We start from the raw sequence: 24,450 nt of genomic DNA, 5'->3' as shown, positions 1-24,450 counted from the left end.
TGACAGTAAGTAAAATACGTCGCTTCAGGGAGGGAATATCAGTGAGGGGGCACAGGCTGTGCACAGGGTCAATACCAGAGTCCTGCACGGGTAAACTCTTTCCAAAAATTTTTCCACCCTTACCAGCAAAGCTGAGTACCGTGACCCGACCCATGATTAAATGCATTGTCTACACACTAACTCACTTTTAAGGACTTTATTTTTGGCTAAAACGCACGCCATCAATAAATCTCTAATACATGCTGCGCAATACCGTCTGTGGCCAGATGTAAACAGAGGTGAAGCTCACTTCAAAATAAAACAAATTGGCTGTGTATCAACCACGGTGAAGTCAGATGATCATCATCATTAAATGTCCTGCAAATTATTTTCATACATGAATCTTCTCTCATTTATTCTCTTCCTGGCCCACTACCCACCCGCATTTCATTTAATTTTACCGTTTCCCTCTGTTAGCACCCAAATGTGAAAACGGAGATTTGCCATAACCTCCACTTTGACCAGAGTTTTTAGAAACCTTTGTTTTCGGTGTGCGTGCCCGCCATTGACATGTAAACAACAGGCACAAATGCAGAGAAAGTCTCAGTTTTCAAAAATCCCCGGCCCCATGTAAACAACCTCTAACTGGTTTAGAAACACAGAGTTTAGGTGGTCTTTATATCCATCCTTCCTCAGAGAACCTCTCACCCTCTACAGAACACAAGATTATTACCTTTACTCCTTCCCTCCCTTCCTCCTTCCTTCTGTCCCCATCCTTCCCTCAACTCTCCATTTTTCGTCTTTTCTTCCTCTCTCTCCTTTCTTTCCATACTCACTTTTACCTTCCCTCCATCTTTTTTAGTCTCTTCCTTCTTTCCTTTCCGTCCTCCCTCCTTCCCTCTCCCATGTTTTTCTTTCCCAGTTTTTGATTGGAAATGAAAGCAATACAGACAAGACAAATAAAAAAAAAAAAAAAAAAAAAAAAACATGATGATGGCCAACATTGGGATAAAAATAATTTGGATCATGTATTTTGGCCTCATCATGAAACCACAAACCAATGTGGAAATATGTTTGCATACATCCTGGTCTTTAATTTGTCCCTCATCTGTTCTTTGCATTCTAGTGGCTCGGTGGGTTCAGTCTGGTACGACATCACCCTCTATTCAAACCCACCCAACCAAAGTGGTCTGAGAGGCCTTTCATCCACACTGTGTTTGTAATTGGTAATTTTACAAGTTTTGGTACCTTTGAGGTGAATGGTGATGCTCTGGCTAAGAGGCTTTCGGACCAGGTCCCAGGGGGAGAGGGGGAGGTCCTGACCAGGAATCCATTCAGTGTCTCCTGTAGAATCAACAAAATAAGAGGTGACGACACAAATATAATACTGAACAAGAAAGAGAGCCAAAGAATCTAGAGTTTGAGTCTTTGTCTGTTTTTAACCTTTCTTTACACTTGTATAGGGCAGTGAAGGTGTATTTTCAGTATAACTGAGTCATAGAAACACAAAAGATGAGAAGACTATAATACAAGGAAATTCAGTCACAACAAAAAAACTTAAGAAGAAGAGAAGCAAACAAATACAAGAGTGGGCAAAATTAAAATTAAATATAGAGTCTGTCTTCAGTAATCTTTGCATAGATCAGTTAATATAACTAGCGTTTTTGGTTGCAACAATTAAAAAACACTTTAATATCTTACTAAAAAATACGTATTTAAAAGCTACTGTAAATACTTCCTAAATTCTAAATAAATGCAAAAGGAATTATTTGACTTTCAGATCAGTTCTATGAAAAAGAAGCTATGTAAAATTTTAGCATTTATTAATTTCATCATTCATTTCAAGGTAAACAAGTTTTTATGCTGTAAATGTACTAAATAAAACTAAAGTTCACCAAATTCAGTCATCTTATTCTCTGGGATTTCTTTTTTTTAGTGTCAGACATCAATCATTATTAAACATTATATTTATATAGAAAGCCTAATGTTCTTGTCTACCGGTGGATTTTCTTCTCTATCAAACCTTTCCCCAGTGATTACAAACATTTTTATAAATAAAAACAAATCAGATATTTTCTCATATTTAATTTACTTTACTAATGGTGCATTTATAGATGCAAACACAATGGCTATCATATCAGGGCAGAACACACTGAAACAAAACCTAACCTGTTGCTATTTGCTAAACTTTGGTTTTCTGGATGAATTAATCTTCTAGGGCATGATGGTTTCTCCATGTTACAACAGGGCATCTGAACAGTGACACACAAGAAGCCTGAAAAGCTGGGAAACTACCTTTATTTTAATAGGATAACTGGTTCAACATTTATTAAACATTTTACTCCAGCAGATATTTTTAGGTAGAGGCCACGGTCTTCAAGGGTTTGAATAATGCTGTTGACTTTATGAAAAATAAGGTGTTTTTGAAGGACAAGGATGTATCGAAGAGAAACTTTTTTTAAATGAGGCTTTTTATGACTCTTCAAAACACTTTGGTGTATCCATGACTTACTGAAAGATTTTTCTTTTTCCAACTGCCTTTTTTCACCCTGTGACAATCACTGCAATCAGTGTCTCTTATGTCTGTTAAACTGGTGTTATTACCTCTGCCAGGAGGTATTGTGATCACTTTGCTTTGTGTGTTTGCGTGTTTGTTTGTTTGTTAGCAAGATAACTCAAAAAGTTATAGATGGATTTTCATGAAATTTTCAGGAAATGTTGATACTGGCACAAAGGAGGAAAAAATGATTAAATTTTGGTGGTGATCAGGGGAAGGGGGGGGGGGGGGGACAGATCTGTCTTGGTGGAGGTCTGTGCTCTCAGAGTATTTTTCTTGTTTACATATGGACTTGAACATGTTTTATACACAATCAATATAGGACACTCATCACTTAACGTATTTCTCTATAAACAAAATATCAAATGCATTATTTACTCTGTGCTATGAGTAAAAGTTTCCTTTGACTGAAGCTACTAATCTATCATTAATGTCGTGTTCGTCTGTTCATGTATGTGCTTTTTAGGGCTGTAACAGTACACATACTGAACCAAACCATTTGGGTACACACCTGTTCAGTTCGGTACACAGCTGTACCAAAAAGGCACAGCATGTTGAGAAAAAGAAAAAGTAACTAAGGACGTCGGTCGATGCAGAACTTTAAATCTGTGCAAGTTCCACACGGATATATTGAAGGAGTGCACATTGACCTGAAATATGAAATAGCAGCTGATATAAGGTAAAAAAACAAACAAATATGATGTGAGCCTGGAAGGAAGAGACAGAAGACCCTCTACCATCATTACAGTCCTGTTTGGGATCACTTTGTGTTCTAGGTGAAAGACAACCGCCTATGTCCGGTAGTTCTCAAACACTTGCACTTTGTCTCTCTGTTTCTCTCTCTCTCTCATGCACGCTGTATAATAGAGGAACAGAACCCGGGAGTTGGACGTTGAAAGTATGTAAAGTTTCACTTTCGTTTCACGCCAGTGTAAGTTATGGACCACACCCCCACATATGCAGGTGACCCCCCCCACACACACAAAAAAACATTGTTTTTGACAAATCACAACCTGCACATACAAACACACACACACACACAAATACACAGTGGCCTAAACAGTTTGTTAGCTCCCCTAAAATAAATAATTTGGTTAATTTTGTTGTCAGTGTTGCTCTTCAGTTTGTTTAAACAGAATACCAGTTTGCCATCTTGTTAATGTTGTACTTTATGTGAAATTTTGTTGTTGTTATTTTTATGCAGAATGTGAACTAACAGAACTGTGATTAGATTTTGTTGTTTGTTCAAAAGTACCTGTCAGGGAAAAGTGCAATACTAATGTTTAAAATACATTTAGTAATATTTTATTTTCTATTTGATTTATACCAGCAGCATTATATTATTCCTATTTTTCTATGTTCTACTGTCTCCAAAAATTGGGGGAAAAATGTTCAAAAATTCATAATAAATGCATTAAAGACATTTTGAGGGGTTTTCTTTCTTCCCATACCGACCCAAAAAGAACAAACCGTGGCTTTCAACACTGAAAACGTACCAAACCGAAAATTTGGTGTACCCTTACAGGCCTGGTGGTTTTGAGTCAATGCATTTACTTTCAGAACTCTCCCTTCACATTTCTTAATTTTTGTCTTTCCTTGTGAGATATGAACATTCACAGACTGAACTTACAGTTTTCATCCCCTCTGATCAACTAATCCCTGTGTCCGTGTGAAACGTCACTATCAACAGCAGAGCATTAACCTTTCCATGCATAGTTCTGTGGATAATAACATTTGGAAACAATGAAAGGGGGACCAAGAGTCAGTCGGACACTTGGTGATGAACAACTGTGAACATTCAATGGTACTGAGGAAAAAGACAAGGTTTAAGTTTCTTTTGTTTTGCAGCTTCACAGAACCATTGCTGCACCTTTGTTTCCTCTCCAAGAAAAACAGCAAAGGAGGAAGTTTAGAAAATATCTTCGTTAACGAGGTGGAAAACTTTATGAAAAATGAACTTCAACAATCTGCAGAGAAGAACCATAAGCAAGCACATGAATGCACCTAATTCTAGGGGCTGATCTAACATTTCATCAGTTGCTCTGTGGATTGCTTTCCAGTTTAATAATAAAAACACAAAAACATTCAGGTTTAACAGAAAACCATGAAAATTAACAATTATTCTGTTATGTTTAATTATCCTCATTTCATCTTTAACCTTTCCAACTAAATTTGACATATTCTCATTGTTAAAAATGTATTAGTACTTAAATAAACATTTACTGCTGGTAATTTCTTTATTCACTTTGTCATATTGTTTTTTTGTCAAGTTATCAGTGTTAAATCAAAAACATATTCAATTTCTAGAAAAGGTAATGTAAAAAAAGACCATGTATTTGCATTTAAAAGCTTTAAGTGTAGCTTGTCATGCTTACAACATTAAGGCTATGTTTACACGTAGCCACGTATTTTGAAAAATGGATATTTCCCCCTCCCTGTTTTTTTTTTTTTTTTTTTTTTTTTTAAATCTTGTGCACATGTGCCTGTTTTCAGAAAAGTCTTTGTTTAAACTACACCATCAAGACCATACCAAGCCTGTAGATGGCTGTGTGGTGAAATGATCAAGTAATATTATCCAATCGGAATCCTGGAAAGAATCACAACACGACATTACTTCCATTATGATCTAATGGGAACGGGATTTTTCTGTTTCAAGGTCCAAACAAAGAATGCGCCAAACTTTCCCTACTCTATTACCTACTGAACTGGACAGGACAGATAAAGGACTGCTAAGCAAAATATGAAGTATGAAGATGTGGAAACCCCTCATGAAAGCCTTATTCTATATCAAATAAATATGTGAAGATCTTGTTAAACAAACGCAGTAAGGGCTAATTAGCTAAAATGTTAACATTCACCCTCATTTGTTTAATATTTGTAAATTCACTTATCACCTATCGGCCGGCTGATGCTCCAAGCTGTCTTTTCTGGTCCCTGTAGTCCTTCTTTAACTTCTTTAGTTTGTTTAGAAGCTGGTCCAGGGTCCGGTCGTAGCCAGCAGCAGCCATCTCTCTTTATATTTTTTTTGAACACCAGCTTTGTGCGAGAGGCTTCCTCCAACTGGTCTTGGACTTCAGATGAAGCCCACAGCACCAGAAAGCACTGGTCTCGTCCTCAGTCCACTGCTGCTTGTTTCTGGCGTCTATAACTCTTTCTCTAAAAACTAAACGAAACTAAAAACTTGCTGGTTGTAGTTTTAAAAATGGCGGTTCATCGCTTTCGCTGATCCTGTTTTCGTCCGTAACCACAACCCACCGATGGCACAGGGGGTCGCGTCATTGGTTCTTATTCTGGCCCCGGTTTAGCCCAGCTCGAAGTTGGTGCTTGCCTGGAACCTGTTTGGAACCACTTTGGAACTGGTTTGGCTGGTACTTAGGTGGTGGAAACACAAAGAACTGGTGCTAAGTCAGGAACTGGCTCTGAACCAGCCCTGGAACCAGTTTGGTGGAAAAGGGGTGTCTGTGATCTCTCATAGGTTCTAGTCTGGTGATGGTTTCCTGTTCCTGTATGGGTGCTGACCTCCAGTGATAAGGCAGGCAGCTTGGTTCTGTACCTTGTTTATTTTTTCAAGGTTGGATTTAGCTGTAGTGCCTCATGAGGTGATTCCATATTCTAATACTGATCATACTCTTCCTGTGAAGAGTTTCTTTAGAATTTATTAGGGATCAGTCAATTAAACAATTCCCTCTTGTACACAATGTCAACTTGTGACAACTTGGTGAAGTTTCACCAAACATACACACACACACCCCCGTAACATGCCTGGCAGCTTCTGCATACACCCCGGAAATTGTCATTCAATCATCCCATTCGTTCACAGTTGGTGAACAGCTTGAAATAAAAGACATGACTTGATATTGTGGCACAGAAGTGTTTTCTCGGTTCCACAGCAGCACAGATAACGTCAGGTTCATCTATCATTATATTTAGTCTTTCTAATGTTTTTTCCCCACTGATTTTTGCAGCTTTAACTATGAGCCACTAAAATGAAACTAGAAGCACTCGGAGAGCGCAGACCTCTGCCAAGGCTGATCAGTGGCCCCCCCTGTGGGCTCCCCCCACCCCCGATCACCACCAAAATTTAATCATTTCTTCCTTATCCCATTTCCAACAAACCCTGAAAATTTCATCCAAATCTGTCCATAACTTTTTGAGTTATGTTGCACACTAACAGACAGACAAACAAACAAACAAACAAACAAACAAACCCTGGCAAAACATAATCTCCTTGGCGGAGGTAATAATTATATGACAAAACAAGCTGAAAACAAAAAGATGCAGCTCTTTAACATGAGCCTCTGCTTCATTTCATGTGGCATTTAGAAAAGTTTAATTTCTCATTTTCGAGTGGTAAAATAATCAACCTGGTGACTAGGCAGTTTGTGATATTTAGCATCCTCAGCTGAAAAATGTCTGTGGATTTCATTGTACATTGATTCTCTGTTGCCCTCTTGAGACAACACGTTTCAACTCTTGGTTAAAAATGTGATTTTGCTGATTGTCTTTTTCAGAACAAAGAGCAGAAACTGGAGTATTTTTTCATGTAAACATACTCAGTGGAAAAAAAAGATGTAGCTCCTGGTATTAGAGACAGAGGACTTCAATTATGTTTTCTATCTGCATTGAAACCTGAAACTGAATCAGACTCTATATGAAGAGAAAACCACATAACATTCCATCAACTAAAAACAGAAACACAGAGGGAATGGCGACCCACACTATGCCCGAATAGATTAATTATTAAACAATTTAAGCACAAATACATAACCCTGCATCTTGATCCAACTCAACATAAGGGAAGCAGCTTTAAAAGACAACACAACAGAAGGAGAGGTAGAATAAAAATCAGAAGAGAAAGAGGTGGACATATGAAGGACAGGATGGAGCAAGTACCGATGAGGATGGAGGCAATGCTGGCAGGGCTCAGGCCCAGTGGGGGTCTCTGCAGCTCCTCTCTACCGGTCTCAGACTCCCCACAGACCACAAGGAGGAAGGAGGTGAGGGCGTGGCCAAGGGCGACGCCAAGCTCAGTCCAGCTCATCGAGCGGTCGATAGACACTCGACCCAGTGGTAAATGGCCACCACATCCTTTAACATCCTCCTCCAGAGCTTCCAGAGGACACATGGACAACGACCCCCCTCCACCTGAAGTGTGGACACGGACCAGGACCCGGTACGAGTCTGAGGATGGAGACCAAGCGGCGAGACATGAGAACCAGGGGATTGTTGATCAAGGATTTATTCAATAAGAACAGTTAAAACCCTGAATCCAACAGTGATTGTTCAGACATCAGAGAAGGATTTTAGACTAAAAATCAGAATGAATCTTATTTTAGTCCTACAAACATAAAGAAAAGAAAAGAAAAAACGAACTTCAAGCAGGGGAAATGTGTTGAAGATTTCAAGAAAAAACCCCTCAAGAAACAAAAGAAAAAAACAAGGAAAAAAAAAATCTCTCAAGATTAGAGCTGGATATTTCCAAGAGGATTAAACAATATTATCTAAGAATACAGTGCTAAATTTTCAAAAGATGAAGAAAAAATATTTAATGGGATTATAATATACAAGATTTGTCATAGAAAAAACAACCAACTTTCAGATTTTTTTTTTTTTTTTTTAAATCATCGCCAATTTCAAGATCAGGTGCACCATTTACATTTTCAAACATCTTGTAAGATATTTTAGAATTTTAGCATTATTAGGAATTGCATGCAGATCACATGTCTACCTTGTTTGTGCAAATTTTTGAAGCACAGGACAGTGTTCTTTTTATTCACCTTTTTATGAATCATGTCTAGGCTGTCTACAAACACAACATGTTTTTCATAATGATACCATCTTCTTCAAATTTCCTACTAATATTGAAACACAGTATAACCATCTTGTTCAAAATTGGCACCAAACATCTATGAAGTTAGAATTGGACTGCTGCATCAAGTCATCATCACAACCCAAATTAGAGTCTGGACAATATGATGGCTAATCCAAGTGTGAAAATGATGTCTCCTTCCCCTGAGCCATTTTGTCACAAGCCTGATGATACTGATCAATCCTGACACTGTCCAGTATTTCTGACATTAAAGAAATGTGAGGCTACTTACTGTATCACTGCATCACAGACAGTTACTTTTTTTTGACCAAGCTGTTTATGTAACTTTAACTGCAGCAAGTGCTGCATTAACGTGATTTAAATCCTATCTATCAGATCGTTTTCAGTTTGTTAATGTTAATAATCAATGTCTTCAGTGCACCACAGTTAGTCATGGAGTTTCTCAAGGCTCGGTTCTTCGACCAATACCGTTTATCTTATACATGCTTCCTTTAGGTAACTAAACACTTCAACTTTCATTGTTACGGTGATGATATCCAATTATATTTATCTATTAAACCTGATTAAGCTAATCAGCTAACCAAACTACCAGAGTGCATTAAAGATATTAAAGATTGGATGAGCAACAACTTCCTGCTGTTAAACTCAGACAAAACCAAAGTCATTGTGCTTGGCGCAAAAAAATGTTAGGGATGCAGTGTCTAGCAAAGTGGACACTACGGAGGGCATTACCCCGGAGCCCAAAACCACTGTGAGGAATCTAGGCCTGTTTTTTAAATCAGGATTTATCATTTAACTCACACATTAAACTGATTTGTAGAACTGCCTTTTTTCATCTGCATAATTTTGCTAAAATCAGGCATCTTTTAACACAGAATAATGCAGAAAAATTAATCCATGTTTTTATTATATTCAGGCTAAATAATTGTAACTCACTTTTTTCACGGTCTCCCAGAAAGTCTTTAAAGACCCTTTAGTTAATCCAGAATGCTGCTGCCCGTGTACTGACTAGAACCAGAGACCCTATTTCTCCTGTGTTGGCTTCTCTGCACTGGCTCCCTGTAAAAGGTCAGATAGACTTTAAAATATTCCTCCTCACTTACAAAGCCCTTCATGGCCAGGCACCTACTTATCTGAAAGAGCTTTTAGTTCCATACAGTCCATCTCCTCCCTGCCTCAGTCCGGGAGGCAAACATCATCTCTATGTTTAAGAGTAGGAAGAAAACTTTCCTTTTGATAAGCTTATTGTTAGGGTGGCTCAAGCTGCTTTTAGTTCTGCTGCTATATGCTTAGACTGCACTGTCATTGAGCTCAATAAGTAGTAGTGACATTGCACTTTATTTTATTTATTTATCCTATTTCTTTGCTGTATTTATTATTGTATAAGTATGTAAGTATTGTACATATTTTTCCTTGCCACTGTCACCAAGTGTTTGCTCCTGGAGGATTCTGTTGGGTTTCTGTAAATTGGCTGAAGAGTCTGGTTTCGACCAGCTCTAAATGTAAAGTGTCATGAGATCACTTTTGCTATGATTGGGTGCTATATAAATAAAATTTGATTGATTGATTGATAATAACCTCAGAAGAAAAAATTTATTAAAAGTACAACTGGTTGTGATTTTATGACCATTGTTTTTAAGATGCATGAAAACCTTGGTTAATGGTAAGAGACAGGCTACTTTATTCATTATTATCATTTACACCAAATGTCAATCAATAAATGTCAATCAGCTTCTTTGGTTTGGAAATACAATAATTACACAGTAGAATAAATACAATATTGGAATACCATGAAACACTGGATTAGATTAATATAGTAGTTTTCTATTAACACAAACTCAAAGTGCGTCCAATTGATTCATTATTCATTCGCTCTCACATTCCCACTCTGGTGGTGGTAAAGTACGGTTATTGCCACAGCTGCCCGGGGGTAGGCTGACGGAGGCATGGCTGCCAATTTGCACCAACAGCCCCTGCAACTACTACAATACATTTACACACATTCATCCACCAGTGTGTGTAGCAGCACTGGAGGAAAGGTGGGTGAACTGTCTTGCCCAAGGACACAACGGCACATGACTAAGACAGAGCAGGATTTGAACCGCCAACCCTTCAGTTATTGGACGCTCTACCTCCTCAGCCACAGATGAGTGGGGATTGTATGTTTGATGTGCTGGTAGTTTGCAGCCTCCAAACACCAAGCTGAATTGTTTGATGTATAGATGTGTACTGATTTAATCTGGTTACTGAAGCACTTTAACCTGACATAAGTTTATGTGTTTAAGACATATAAGACAAATGGATTTCAACTTTATGCTTGCGTTTATAACCTCTTAGTCAACGGTTACACAATTTGTTCTTTTTTCCTCCCTTTTTTATTGCAATGTGCTGTACAGAGACCTAAACTAAACTGGCCCACTCAGAGGACGTCACTCACCGAGGTTTTCAAGTAGATCTTTGCAGTCGTCGGTTGCAACATCGTGAATGGTGCGATTGCAGTAGTCCCTCCTCTCAATGTCCTGTTCACTGTGGCTGCACAACACCTCCAGACAGTCCTGCACACAGACACACAATCACACAACATCAAGCCAAAAAGACTGTGATTTTGTGAACAAATTTGTAACATGGCAAGATATTACATGCATATTTGCATTATATTACACATAATACTATTCAACCTACACAGTTGTTTCGAGATCACTTTCGTTTATATTCCATAATAAACTACTTCTGAGAGTTGAAGAGAAAAAATATTTGTAATATGGTGTTTTTCTCCCTATACTGAAGTAAAAAGATGCAAAAGGAATTCATTCAGAAGGATTTACAGACAACATGTTTGTGTGTTTAACATTCAGGTTCTAATGGTCACAATAAAACTTTGTTCAACCATTCAGGACATTTTCACTTTATAAATTACACACATGGTCAAGTCACAAAGGATTAAAGTCACAGATGACCTCAGCAACAGCGACTGCAAACAGGACAAGTGAGAGTTAATTTCCAAGTCACTGGCGGTTCACAGATTATACTAGTCCTCAGCAAAAAGAGCTTTAGTCGTCATTGTAAGTGAATGTTTGTTAAATATGACATGTGGGACAGATGCATGATCCATCTATTATTTAGGGTGTTTTCACACCTGGATTGTTTGGAGCCATTGTTCTGAAACAAATCTTTGGCTCGGTTCAATTGGGAATATGCTAAAGCAGTAATTATGCTCCATTTCGGACCACACAAGTGAGCTGAAATCACTTGGAAGAGGTGGTCTCCACTCAATTGCAATCGTTTTGCAGAGGGTTTGTTTACAGTGTGAACATGACCACAGTGATAAAAAATAGCAACTTCAGTTTTGTCTACCACTCTGGGTATGACACGCTGCAATGTTGCAAACATTACTATAAAGTAGTGTGGCTCTGTCAAAAAAGTGCCGCTGCCAGACATAAACAGACAGTAGGCTAATGAGCTTAATGAGCTTCATACTTATCATTAGCTGCCGGATAAGCAAGTGGAGAAAATAAGTTGAGGAGCAATGTGGACGGAGGAAGAAATAAAATGCTTCAGTGGCATTTGGGAAGACATGCATATATTGAAAATGCTCAATAACATGCCCAAAAACTCCAAAGAATTCAAGATTTTCAGTGAGCGCATGAAGGGCATGGAGCAGTGTGAACACAAACAGAAATAAGGTGATGCTCAATACTAACACATCGCAATGCATTACTCCCTGAATCGGAATGAAATTCAGGTGTGAAAACACCCTTGGTCACAGTTACTGTATCACTTTCTACTCAGATGAGTTTCTTTCAGAATCATTCATTACCTCTGTCAGGAGGTATTGTGATCACTTTGGTTTGTGTTTGCATGTTTGTTTGTTTGTTAGCAAGATAACTCAAAAAGTTATGGATGAATTTTCATGAAATTTTCAGGACATGTTGATACTGGCACAAGGAACAAATGATTACATTTTGGTGGTGATCGGGGGGGGGGGGGGGGGGTCAGATCTGTCTTGGGGGAGGTCTGTGCTCTCTGAGTGCTTTTCTTGTTTGACATTGTGGTATAAAATGTCAGTACTTTGTTGGGATGCTTCTCCTGCCATGTTATGCCTCTTTTAAATGTCATGATTTCAGATCAACGAAAAGACTTCTGCAAAAGAGACACCTGTGCATCCTTGGTCTTCAATGCTTAAAGTGTATTTTAGGGAATTGAAATATCTTTAAAGATGGCACTGGGATACTGAGAACAAAGGGAACTCTAAATCTAACATTCACCTGCATCACAACAGAAAGAGAGAGATTAGCCCAATTGATTATTCAGGGAACTATAACCTTTTTCAGACAATAAATAACAAAAGACAAAGAATTAGGTTCATCCCTCCATAGCTTTGACCTCAACAAAATGTTTATGTATCTGAATTTGATATGAACACATATCTTTGTGATGTTCAGTGTTTTAAGTCTTTTGATCTGTTATGTGTTGTTGTGTAAAGTCCCAGATAGAGTATGAAAAGACTGTTGTTGCTTTTAATTACTGCTGTATCTCATTTCCTTTTTTTTTTTTTTTACAGCAAAATGGAAACATCCACTAGTAGTTCTGCAAAGTATGTGGACAATCTGTAATAAGTGATAACACTTTTCAGTCCTGTGAGCATGCTGTAACTTGCAATAAATAAAAAAATATTGCAGCACGGAGCACATCTAATCAACCCTATAAATTAGGGGTGCCCAATATGTAGATTGTAATCTACCAGTCGATCACAAAAGTAATATGGGTAGAATGCATGGTATAAAAAAAAAATATAGGACCAACGGCCCTATAGCTCAAGCATGTTCTATCACGAATCAATAACAATTTGAATTTGCGAGGTTGTCAGGTTCTGCAGTTATGTTAGAGTCCTGTGGTCTTGATGCAGGAGATCATTCTCAATAGAATCAATCCCAATAGAAGTGGGTGGTACTTTCACTTAAGGATAACTCAACAAATTAAATGGAAGTCCACATATGACTTCCAATCTCTAACCATTTCCATGTTATAAGCCATCAGAATATGACCCATTATAAGTAAAGGCAAATGTTTAACATTTCAAAAATTCGTAAAAAAAAAAATAATTTGAAATTAAAATCTCTCAAATCTGTGAACAAATTTTGCAGACATTATCCCAAGGAAGTTATATATAAAATTTGAAATGAATCCAACCAGTGGTTTTGTTGAGGACAAAGACACCACTGGACACAGCACCTTCACAATAGCTCAGGGCCAATCAGCCGGTGAGATAAAAATAGACGTCAGCCTATCATCCATCCTCACTATGACATTTGCCACTTGATTGACATACAGGGTGGCCAGTCTGACTTCTGATCTTTTCTGATACACAGGTCCCCACGCATGCACATTCAACTGTGCCAGCTGCTGCGAAACTCTGATAAGGTAATGACAGAAAATGTATTGTGCAATATGGGTTCATGTAGTTCTGCAAGGTACACCCATATATACTGAACATATAAAGAACACTCAATACATTTAAAAATAAGTGTATATTTATAGTAGGCAGATCATTTTGACTTGGTCAAGCTGAAAAAGTGTGGGGACCCCTGCCATAAATGCGGCATAATCACAAAAGGCTTGAACACTCTTTGTACTCATTCTCACCTTGAGGCCTCGGGCAGCAGCCATGTGTGCTGCCGTCCAGCCGTCGCTATTGGCCTGGTTCAGCAGAGCAGCAGACAGAACCAGTTTGTTCCCAGGAGGGTCGAAGGTCATGGCAGACTCCACCTGAGGTGGGTGGTAGAGGAGGAGCCGCAGCGTGTTCACGTTAGCGGAACGCACAGCGGCATGGAGAGCTGTGCAGCCATCCTGCAGAGATGGAGATCATTGGACATCAGCTGGTCCTCCATACCAATCTGCTTCACTTCAGATTGTGTACTGTTCACTTTTAAATTAGTTATTGTAAATAAAAAAATAAAAATACATACAATACAGAACAAATCTGTTGAAAAAACTTAATTAATGCACATATATGTGGTAACTGAATTAAAACAAATAACCAGACACAAATATGCAACAGAGAGAAAACAACACCATAACATCATGTAATTCTTGATGCAACACATTCAACTTAACAGATAAAATCACACAAAAACAGAACTCATCAACTCTGTTTTTGCGACTGCACAAAGGTTAAACTAGAAGACAACAATAGATAATAAATAATACATAAAGTGGATGTAAAAGGAACATAACAACCTGTTCATTTCGTTGATTAAAATTTTTTAAAAGTAAAAAGTTCTACCTGAAAATCTACAAATGTCATTAATAGTTTTATAAAATAATGAGCATAAGGAAGAAAATTACTAATGTGATAAAGACTGAAGATATTGCTGAAATTTAATTCAATTTAAGAAACTGTATAAAGAAGAAATTGGACATTATAAAATCCATTATGAAAGTTATGTGGAAATGACTTATTGTATTGTTGATATTTGTGGGGATAAGTATGAGATAAAAGAAAAACATGAACCGATCATCTGTGGTGACCGTGTTATTGAGAAAAGATGGTGTAATGGAGGAATGTCTCTGTTCACCTTACAGTGGTTTATGTGTAAAATTGTTTGTGGAGATTTTTCTGACATGAAACAAAATAAAAAATATGACACTAAAATGTGTTGTAATGTGATGTCTGTGTTTTTTCCATTATTTTTTTTTTTTTTATAAAGGTATAGTAAATAAAATGTAATTGTGTGGCTACCAATATAAAGAAATAATTACATCCAACTAAAGCTGTGAGAATTTTTTCAGCATATGCTTTGAAATGTTTGCGTGAAGCAGAGCTAATGTAATGTTGTCATTTAGGTGTGTCGGCAGTAAAAATGTACACAGTGATGTGATTAGAGGTCAGGTTAAGTCCCACACTGTTCACTAACAGATAATGCAAATTCAGAAAACAAGCACAATTAAAGCCGCAAGCGGCATTGAAAGGCCCTCACCACTGGCACGTCCAGTAAAAGCATGTCCATTGTTCAGCACCATATTTTAATGTCGTCTGATGAATGGGTGTAGGCCTGGGAGATTGAAAATTGACTCAAATTTGAGGTAACTCGGTGTTTGCATGTCTGAACTAGAGAAATTTTTGTATAAGTAAATCTGTAGGGGGCGCTATGCAGCCAAAATTCAATTTGTTCCACTGAATGGGTGTAGACCTGGGATATAGACAAATGACTCAAATTTGAGCCAAATCGGTGATCATATGTCTGAGCTGAAGCAATTTTTGTAAAGGTTAACTTTGTAGGGGGCGCTATAGCGCAAAATTTAAATTTCTTCCAATAAATAAGTGTAGGCCTGGGAGATTGACAACTAATTCAAATTTGAGCCAAATCGGTGTTTGTATGTCCGAGCTGAAGCAATTTTTGTAAAAGTAACTTTGTAGGGAGTGCTATTGAGCAAAATTTAAATTTCTTCCAATAAATGGCTGTAGGCCTGGGAGATTGACAACTGCTCCAAATCTGAGCCAAATCGGTGATTGTATGACCAAACTGAAGCAAGTTTTGTAATGGCAAATTTCTGAAAAAACTTTGCAAATTTTGTGACCTCCTTGCACAAAAACGGTAAAACTGATCCAAAAAATCCAGCTAACTTTTGATGCCCCACTTCTCTAGATACTGTACCCTGATTTTGAGCTCATTTGGCCAAACGCACAAGGAGGAGACAGTTAAATACAACGTCAGCAAAAACGCTGACTCAGCATCTTGGAAATTTCAATCCAATATGGCCGACTAATGCTTGGTTTAGGGGCATGGCCATGACAACATTTTTTGTTTGTCTCCTCATGATGAATCTGTGTACCAAATTTTGTGGCTCTACAACAACCTTTACGTTTGACGCGCTCCCATTGGCGTAATGCATTTCCACTATTCAAGGGGGCGCTGCTGCAACATTTTTTTTACCGACATCTACGAAACCTATATGTAAATTCAATTTCACGCACTTCTGAATTTTGGGCAAAATTTGGTGAGTTTTCGTAAATGTTCAGGGGGTCAAATTTGAGCTCAAAGCGCAAGAGAAGGAAAAATAAGACCAAGTTAAAGCCGCAAGCGACAATGAAAGGCCCTCGCCACGGGCACATCCAGTACAAGTATGTCCATCATTCAGCAGGTGGCGCTCTAGCACCCAATTTCAATGTCTTCTGATGAATGGGTGTAGGCCTGGGAGATTGACAATTGACTCAAATTTGAGGCAAATCATTGTTTGTATGTCCGAACTAAGGACATTTTTGTATAAGTAAATCTTTAGGGGGCGCTATGCAGTTAAAATTTAATTTCTTCCATTGAATGGGTGTAGGCCTGCGAGATGTACCACCATCAAATTTGAGCCAAATCGGTGTTTGCATGTCTGAATTGATGCAATTTTCGTGAAGGTAAATTTGTAGGGGGCACTATTGAGCAAAATGGCAATTTCTTTTGATAAATGGGTGCAGGCCTGGGAGATTGACAACTGATTCAAATTTGAGCCAAATTGGTGTTCGTATGTCTGACGTGAAGTAATTTTCGTAAAGGTAAAATTGTAGGGCTCCCCCTTGAACTGCCACCTTATTGTGGTAGGGGAGTTTGAGTGCCCGAATGATCCCAGGAGCTATGTTGTCGGGGGCTTTATGCCCCTGGTAGGGTCTCCCAAGGCAAACAGGTCCTGGGTGACGGGCCAGACTAAGAGCAGTTCAGAAGCCCCTATGGAAAGAACTACAACAAGGACCGTGACGTCGCCCAGTACGGCACAGCCAGGGCCCCACCCTGGAGCCAGGCCTGGGGTTGGGGCTCAAAAGCGAGTGCCTGGTGGCCGGGCCTATGCCCACAGTGCCCGGCCGGGCACAGCCCGAAGGAGCGACGTGGGCCCGTCCTTTGGTGGACCCACTACCTGCCAAGGGAACCATAGGGGCCGAGTGCATTGTGGATTGGGTGACAGTCGACGGCAGGGAGCCCGACAACCCGATCCCCGGACACAGAATCTAGCTCTGGGGACATGGAATGTCACTTCGCTGAGGGGGAAGGAGCTGGAGCTTGTGAGGGAGGTTGAAAGATACCGTCTAGATATAGTCGGGCTCACCTCCACACACAGCTTGGGCTCTGGAACCCAACCCCTCGAGAGGGGCTGGACTCTCCACTTTTCTGGCGTTGCCTGCGGTGAGAGGCGGCGGGCTGGCGTGGGCTTGCTTATAGCCCCTCAGCTCACCCACCATGTGTTGGAGTTCACCCCGGTGAACGAGAGGGTCGCGTCCCTGCGCCTTCGGGTCAGGGACAGGTGCCTCACTGTTGTCTCAGCCTACGGGCCAAACAGCAGTGCAGAGTACCCGGCCTTCTTGGAGTCCTTGGGAGGGGTGCTGGATGGTGCTCCGACTGGGGACTCCATTGTTCTCCTGGGTGACTTCAACGCTCACATGGGCAACGACAGTGAGACCTGGAGGGGGGTGATGGGGAAGAACGGCCTCCCCGATCTGAACCCAAGTGGTGTTTTGTTATTGGACTTCTGTGCTAGTCACAGTTTGTCCATAACGAACACCATGTTCGAACACAAGGATGTCCATAAGTGCACTTGGCACCAGGACACCCTAGGTCGGAGGTCGATGATCGACTTTGTTGTTGTGTCATCAGACCTCCGACCACGTGTTTTGGACACCCGGGTGAAAAGAGGGGCAGAGCTGTCAACCAATCACCACCTGGTGGTGAGTTGGATCCGCTGGCAAAGGAGGAAACCGGACCGACTCGGCAGGCCCAAACGTGTTGTGAGGGTCTGTTGGGAACGTCTGGCAGAACCCGATGTCAGCGCGGTCTTTAACTCTCACCTCCGGGAGAGCTTCTCCCAGATCCCGGGGGAGGCTGGGGACATTGAGTCCGAGTGGACCATGTTCTCCACCTCCATTGTCGAAGCGGCTGCTCGGGGCTGTGGCCACAGGGTCTCCAGTGCCTGTCGTGGCGGCAATCCCCGAACCCGGTGGTGGACCCCGGAAGTAAGGGATGCTGTCAAGCTGAAGAAGGAGTCTTATCGAGCCTTGTTGGCTCGTGGGACTCCGGAGGCAGCTGATGGGTACCGGAAGGCCAAGCGTGCTGCAGTCCGAGCGGTTGTGGAGGCAAAAACTCGGGTCTGGGTGGAGTTTGGGGAGGCCATGGAGGGGGTCTATCGGTCGGCCTCAAGGAAATTCTGGCAAACCGTCCGGTGCCTCAGGAGGGGAAAGCAGCTCCCCACCGACAATGTTTACAGTGGAAGTGGGGAGCTGCTGACCTCGACTGGGGATGTTGTCGGACGGTGGAAGGAATACTTCGAGGATCTCCTCAATCCCGCTGCCACGTCTTCCATGGAGGAAGCAGAGGCTGAGGTCTCAGAGGTGGACTCGTCCATCACCCAAGCTGAAGTCACCGAGGTGGTTGGCAAGCTCCTCGGTGGCAGGTCACCGGGGGTGGATGAGATTCGCCCTGAGTACCTTAAGTCTCTGGATGTGCAGGGACTGTCTTGTTTGACACGTCTCTGTAACATCGGTTCTGTTCATAATTTTTATGGACAGAATTTCTAGGCGCAGCCAGGGGCCGGAGGGGGTCCGGTTTGGGGACCACAGGATTTCGTCTCTGCTTTTTGTGGATGATGTTGTCCTGTTGGCCTCATCGAACCTGGACCTTCAGCGTGCACTGGGGCAGTTTGCAGCTGAGTGTGAAGCGAGCGGGATGAGGATCAGCACCTCCAAATCCGAGGCCATGGTTCTCAACCGGAAAAAGGTGGTTTGCCCTCTCTGGGTAGGTGGGGAGTCTTTGCCTCAAGTGGAGGAGTTTAAGTATCTTGGGGTCTTGTTCATGAGTGAGGGAAGAATGGAGCGTGAGATTGACAGGCGGATTGGTGCAGTGTCTGCAGTGATGCGGTCGCTGTACCGGTCTGTCGTGGTGAAGAAGGAGCTGAGCCAAGAGGCGAAGCTCTCGATTTACCGGTCAATCTACGTTCCTACCCTCACCTATGGTCATGAGCTTTGGGTCATGACCGAAAGGACAAGATCCCGGATACAAGCGGTCGAAATGAGCTTCCTCCGTTGGGTGGCTGGGCGCACCCTTAGGGATAGGGTGAGGAGCTCAGTCACAAGGGAGGAGCTCGGAGTTGAGCCGCTGCTCCTCCGCGTCAAGAGGGGCTAGCTGACGTGGCTCGGGCATCTGTTTCGGATGCCTCCTGGACGCCTCCCTGGGGAGGTGTTCCGGGCATTTCCCACCGGGAGGAGACCTCGGGGAAGACCCAGGACACGCTGGAGAGACTATGTCTCTCGGCTGGCCTGGGAACGCCTCGGGGTCCCCCCAGAAGAGCTGGAGGAAGTGTCTGGGGAGAGGGAAGTCTGGGCATCCCTGCTTAGACTGCTGCCCCTGCGACCCGGCCCCGGATAAAGCGGTGGATAATGAATGAATGAATAAAATTGTAGGGGGCGCTATAGCGCCAAAAATTCAAATTTTTCTGATGAATGGGTGTAGGCCAGGGAGATAGACGTTTGAGTCAAATTTGAGCCAAATCGGTGTTCGTATGTCCTAATTAATGTCATTTTTGTAAAGGTAACTTTGTAGGGGGCACTATAAGGGCCCTATAGTGCAAAATTTAAATTTCTTCCAATAAATGGCCTGGGAGATTGACAAATGATTCAAATTTGAGCCAACTTGGTGATTATATGACCAAACTGAAGCAAGATTTCTAAAGGCAAATTTCTGAAAAAACTTCGCAAATTTTGCGACCTCCTTGCACAAAAACAGTAAAACTTATCCCAAAAATTCGGCCTACTTTTTTTTTTTTTTCTTTTTTTTTTTTTGACCCGCCACCACCCCCCCTCTTCGGGGGACAACTTTATTGATTATTACAGTTTATACTTAACAAGTAACCAGTAACAATTTCAAGATTATGCTCCCATTGACCAGCATTCCTTGCTAGTATATATGTACATAGAGGGAGGGATTCATATAAACAAAAGTGCACAAGGACGAGACTTGACAAAGTGGCAGATTGACACACGACAGTGGGACAGAACGAACATAAGACAAGACAGTGGGACTGAGTAGACATCAGACAAGACAGTAGGATGGGACAAACATAAGACGGGACAGTGACACAGGACAGACATAAGACAAGATAAATGGACAGACAAAGTAAGTGGTCACTCTTATTGATGTTACTGTCGATCAGATGTATTACACTGTTCTAAGTGTGGTGTGTGTGTGTGTGTATATTAATGTTAATGATGAGTGGGGGTGAGGTGTGGAGGTTAAATTCTGAGATAGAAAGTGGGTGTTGGGGGGGGGTTATAGGGGCAAGGGGGTATGTGTTGTGTTCTGATTATATGTGCAGTTTTCGGTTATGTTTGCTTTAAGAAAGTTATGAATGGGTTCCAGTTGTTCTCAAAGGCTGACATATGCTTCTTCTGAAGAGCACTATTTTTTTCCATTGATATATATTCAGTCATGAGGTTAGTCCAGTGAGTGATATGACATGTATTCTTGGATTTCCAGTTTTGTAGGATTACTTTTTTGGTGACAGCTAGAGAAATAAGTCCTGAGTTTTTGAATCTGGGTGGGAGGTGTACATTGGATATATCGCCAAGAAGACAGAGTGGTGCTGATGCTGGGATTCTGGAACTCAGGATGGTGGATAGTGTTTCAGTGACCTTAATCCAAAGGGTGTGTACTGGTTGGCATAGCCAGATGGCGTGAAGGTAGTTGTCTGTGCTCCCTGATGTGCAATGTGAACAGATATCTGAATCGGCCAGTCCCATTTTAAACATTTTATTTTGAGTGATGTGAATTCTGTGAATGGTTTTATATTGTATTAGCTGTAGGTTGGTGTTAGTAGTCATGGAAAAAGTGTTTTTACAGATTTGTTCCCTGAAATCAGGGTTGGGAGAGAGGGCCAGGTCTTTTTCCCACTTGCTTGTTGGGAGTGTTATTGTACTATTTAAGGTGGATATGAGTGAATACAGTTTGGATGTTAGTTTCTTAGGACTGCTGATTTGAAAGATTTCTTCGATTAAGTGGGATGGCTGTAGTGTGTTATTGCTTAAGTTAACTTTTTCTATAATTCTTAGTTTAAGCTGTTGATATTGAAGAAACTGATCTCTCCCAACCCCGTAGATCTGAATAACTGTGTTGAATGGCATGAATTGATTGTTGAGAAATAAGTGGCGGAGGTGTGTGATTCCCTTTGTTTCCCATGTGGAGAAGTGAATGGGTTTATTTTGAAGAGTGAAAGTTGGGTTGTGCCAGAGTGGGGTGAACTTCTTTGGTGCTAGTGATGACTTTGTGATTCGATTTATTTTCCACCAGGCTGTCAGGGTTGTGGAGATAGTGTTAATCTTACAGATGTTAGATTTACTAATAGATTGTGGGAGAAATGGAAGATCTGCAATGGAGATGTTTTTACACTGATACTGTTCTATTTCAAGCCAAGGGGAACTGTGGTTCTGTTTGTGGATCCATTTAGCTAGATACTGTAGTTGATTGGCAAGGAAATAGTGTAAAAAGTTTGGTGCCTCGAGTCCACCATGTGTTTTTTTATTTTGCAGAGTTGATAGTGAAATTCTGGGTTTTTTATTTTTCCAATAGAATTGTGTTGTTAGTGTGTGTAAATTCGGCTGACTTTTGATGCCCTGCTCCTCTAGATACTGTACACCAATTTTGAGCTCATTCAGCCAAATGCACAAGGAGGAGATAGTTAAAATACGTCGTCAGCGAAAACGCTGACTCAGCATTTCGGAAATTTCAATCCAATATGGCCCACTTTTGGTTGGTTTTGGGGCGTGGCCATAACAATATTTTTTGTTTGTCTCCTCATGATGAATCTGTGTACCGATTTTCGTGGCTCTACGACAAACTTTACGTTGGACGTGGTCCCATTTCCACTTTTCAAGGGGGTGCTGTCACAACATTTCTTTACCGACATCTACGAAACCTATATGTAAATTCAATTTTGCACACTTCTGAATTTTGGGCAAAATTCAGTGAGTTTTCGTAAATGTTCAGGGGGTCAAAATTGAGCTCAAAGGGCAGGAGAAGGAAAATAAGACAGAAAAAAATAAAATAAAAATAATCTGAGCAAGAACAATATAACCGTTTCAATGGCAACCATATATTTGGCCTTATTTGAAAGCTCTCGAGGTCCCCCACATGTCTGTGGGGTCAGATGTCACGTGTCATGCACTTACACACACATGACTGACCCCGACTGGGCGTGGCCCATTGACTCCCATTCATTGAGAGCAGGTGTAAATATGGGATTTGTGCATGTCATATACATCTTCGGAAAGGTCTCAGTGCCGTGAATGTGAAATTGTGTGGGAATGGCGACAGTGGCGAAAGGCGACCGTGTCACTGGCAATTTCTTCCCCATGCGCCCACTGCAGACTCAATAGGCCCTGAGCCGGCTTTACCTGGCTCGGGCCTAATGTATAAATAAATAAATAAAAATGATAATAATGATCTGAGCAAGAACAATATAGCCGTGTCTGTGGCAACCACATATTTGGCCTATTTGAAAGCTCTCGAGGTCCCCCACATGTCTGTGGGGTCAGAGGCCACGTGTCACACGCATGTGACTGACCCTGACTGGGCGTGTCCTATTGACTCCCATTCATTCTGAGCAGGTGTAAATATGCGATTTGTGCACATCATGTACATCTTCGGAAAGGTCTCAGTGCCATGAAAGTGAAAATGTGTGAGAGTGGCGACAGTGGCGAAAGGTGACCGCGTCACTGGCGATTTCATTCCCATGCGCCCACTGCAGACTCAATAGGCCCTGGACAGCTTTACTCGGCTGGGGCCTAAATAGTAATAACTGTCATTATCAGTTCGATGGTTAGAGCTCCATCACCTCCATCACATGATGAAGGTTTTGACTCTGTAATGGTTTAATGGATGGAACTCTGCACTGTAATGTTTGACAAAGGTTTGCACTAATTCTGAAGCCATGTTTGTTCCTCTGATGATCCTCAACCCATCTTCATGTCCTGAGGGAGTCTTCCCGGACACTGGTTTTGTACCAAATCATAATCACAATCACCTGCTTCAGGATCAGCCAATTCACATCACATTACTATTCCGAGTACATTTAGGAAGCTCCCAGTTTCTGATCCAATGAAATCAGAGAAACCAGACTAAATGTTATGTATGTCGTAAGACCGTAAAATATTGAAGAAGTTTATTTGCTGAGAGAGCAGTGCCACCAGAACAAACCTGAGGAGGGCCATCCAAAGAGCCAAAGACACTTCATGGACAATAACCCACAGCAAATGTGGAAAGGCATCCAGCAATCACAAACTACAAAGGTCAGAGCCCAACAACCAGTGACAGCAGCACACTGGCAGAGGAACTGAACAGCTTCTTTGCCCCATTTGAGAACACCACACACCTCTGAGAGCAGTGAACCCCAGAAAAGCCACAGGATCCAATGGCACCCTAGGCTCTGTGGTCAAGGCAGACCAACTGGCAGGGATCCTCACCAAGTTGTTCAATCTCTCCCTTACACATGCCTCCATCCCCACATCAGCAGCCACCATCATCCCCATCCCCAAGAAAACTGTCACAGCCTGCCTTAAGGACTAGTCAAAGTCAAAGTCATCTTTATTGTCAGTTCTGCCATGTACATTCTATACAGCCGAAATTACTGGACTCTAAGGCCCCACAGTGCAAGTAAACATAGAGTGCAAATAACATAGAAAAGTGCAAAGTGCAAATAACATAGAAGAGTGTTAAAGGTAAACATAAAAGAGTGCAGTAGAGGAGTAACAAAAGAACAATCAAGGTGCATATGTGCATCACTTGCACTAAAGTGGCGATGGTTTTGGGGGTGGGGGGGGGTGGGGGGGTCAGAGTCCCGAGTTTGAGTGTGTGAGGGGGAGTAGAGCAGGGAGGGAGTTCAGCATTCTGATAGCCTGGCGTCAAAAGCTGTCTTTCAGTCGGCTGGTCTTAGCCCTGAGGCTCCACTGTCTCCTCCCTGATGGCAGGAGGCTGAAGAGGCTGTGAGACGGGTGGGTGGGGTCCTTTATGATGTGGACGGCTTTCTGGGTGAGGCGGGTGTTATAGATGTCCTGAAGGGAGGG

The 24,450-nt window shown here is 41.4% G+C and overlaps 1 protein-coding gene across 2 annotated transcripts in view; it reads right to left on the bottom strand.

Annotated features, from left to right (window-relative positions):
• cttnbp2 (cortactin binding protein 2) overlaps nt 1-24,450 on the bottom strand; it is a 290,602-nt gene that overhangs the window by 40,844 nt on the left and 225,308 nt on the right. For both annotated transcript variants that reach the window (XR_003935538.1, XM_030135577.1), the window contains exons 8-11: nt 14,010-14,213; nt 10,804-10,921; nt 7,430-7,717; nt 1,228-1,323 (exon numbers count right to left, since the gene is read on the bottom strand). Coding sequence is in view for 1 of the 2 variants with exons in the window: in XM_030135577.1 (XP_029991437.1) it covers nt 1,228-1,323; nt 7,430-7,717; nt 10,804-10,921; nt 14,010-14,213 (706 nt within the window). In the remaining variant the exon portion in view is untranslated. The remainder of the gene's footprint in view (nt 1-1,227; nt 1,324-7,429; nt 7,718-10,803; nt 10,922-14,009; nt 14,214-24,450) is intronic.

Source organism: Sphaeramia orbicularis, chromosome 6 (genome assembly GCF_902148855.1).
Source record: "Sphaeramia orbicularis chromosome 6, fSphaOr1.1, whole genome shotgun sequence".
Classification (NCBI taxonomy): Eukaryota; Metazoa; Chordata; class Actinopteri; order Kurtiformes; family Apogonidae; genus Sphaeramia; species Sphaeramia orbicularis.
Note: the sequence above shows the minus strand (reverse complement) of the source record. Positions and strands in the feature narration are given on the sequence as shown.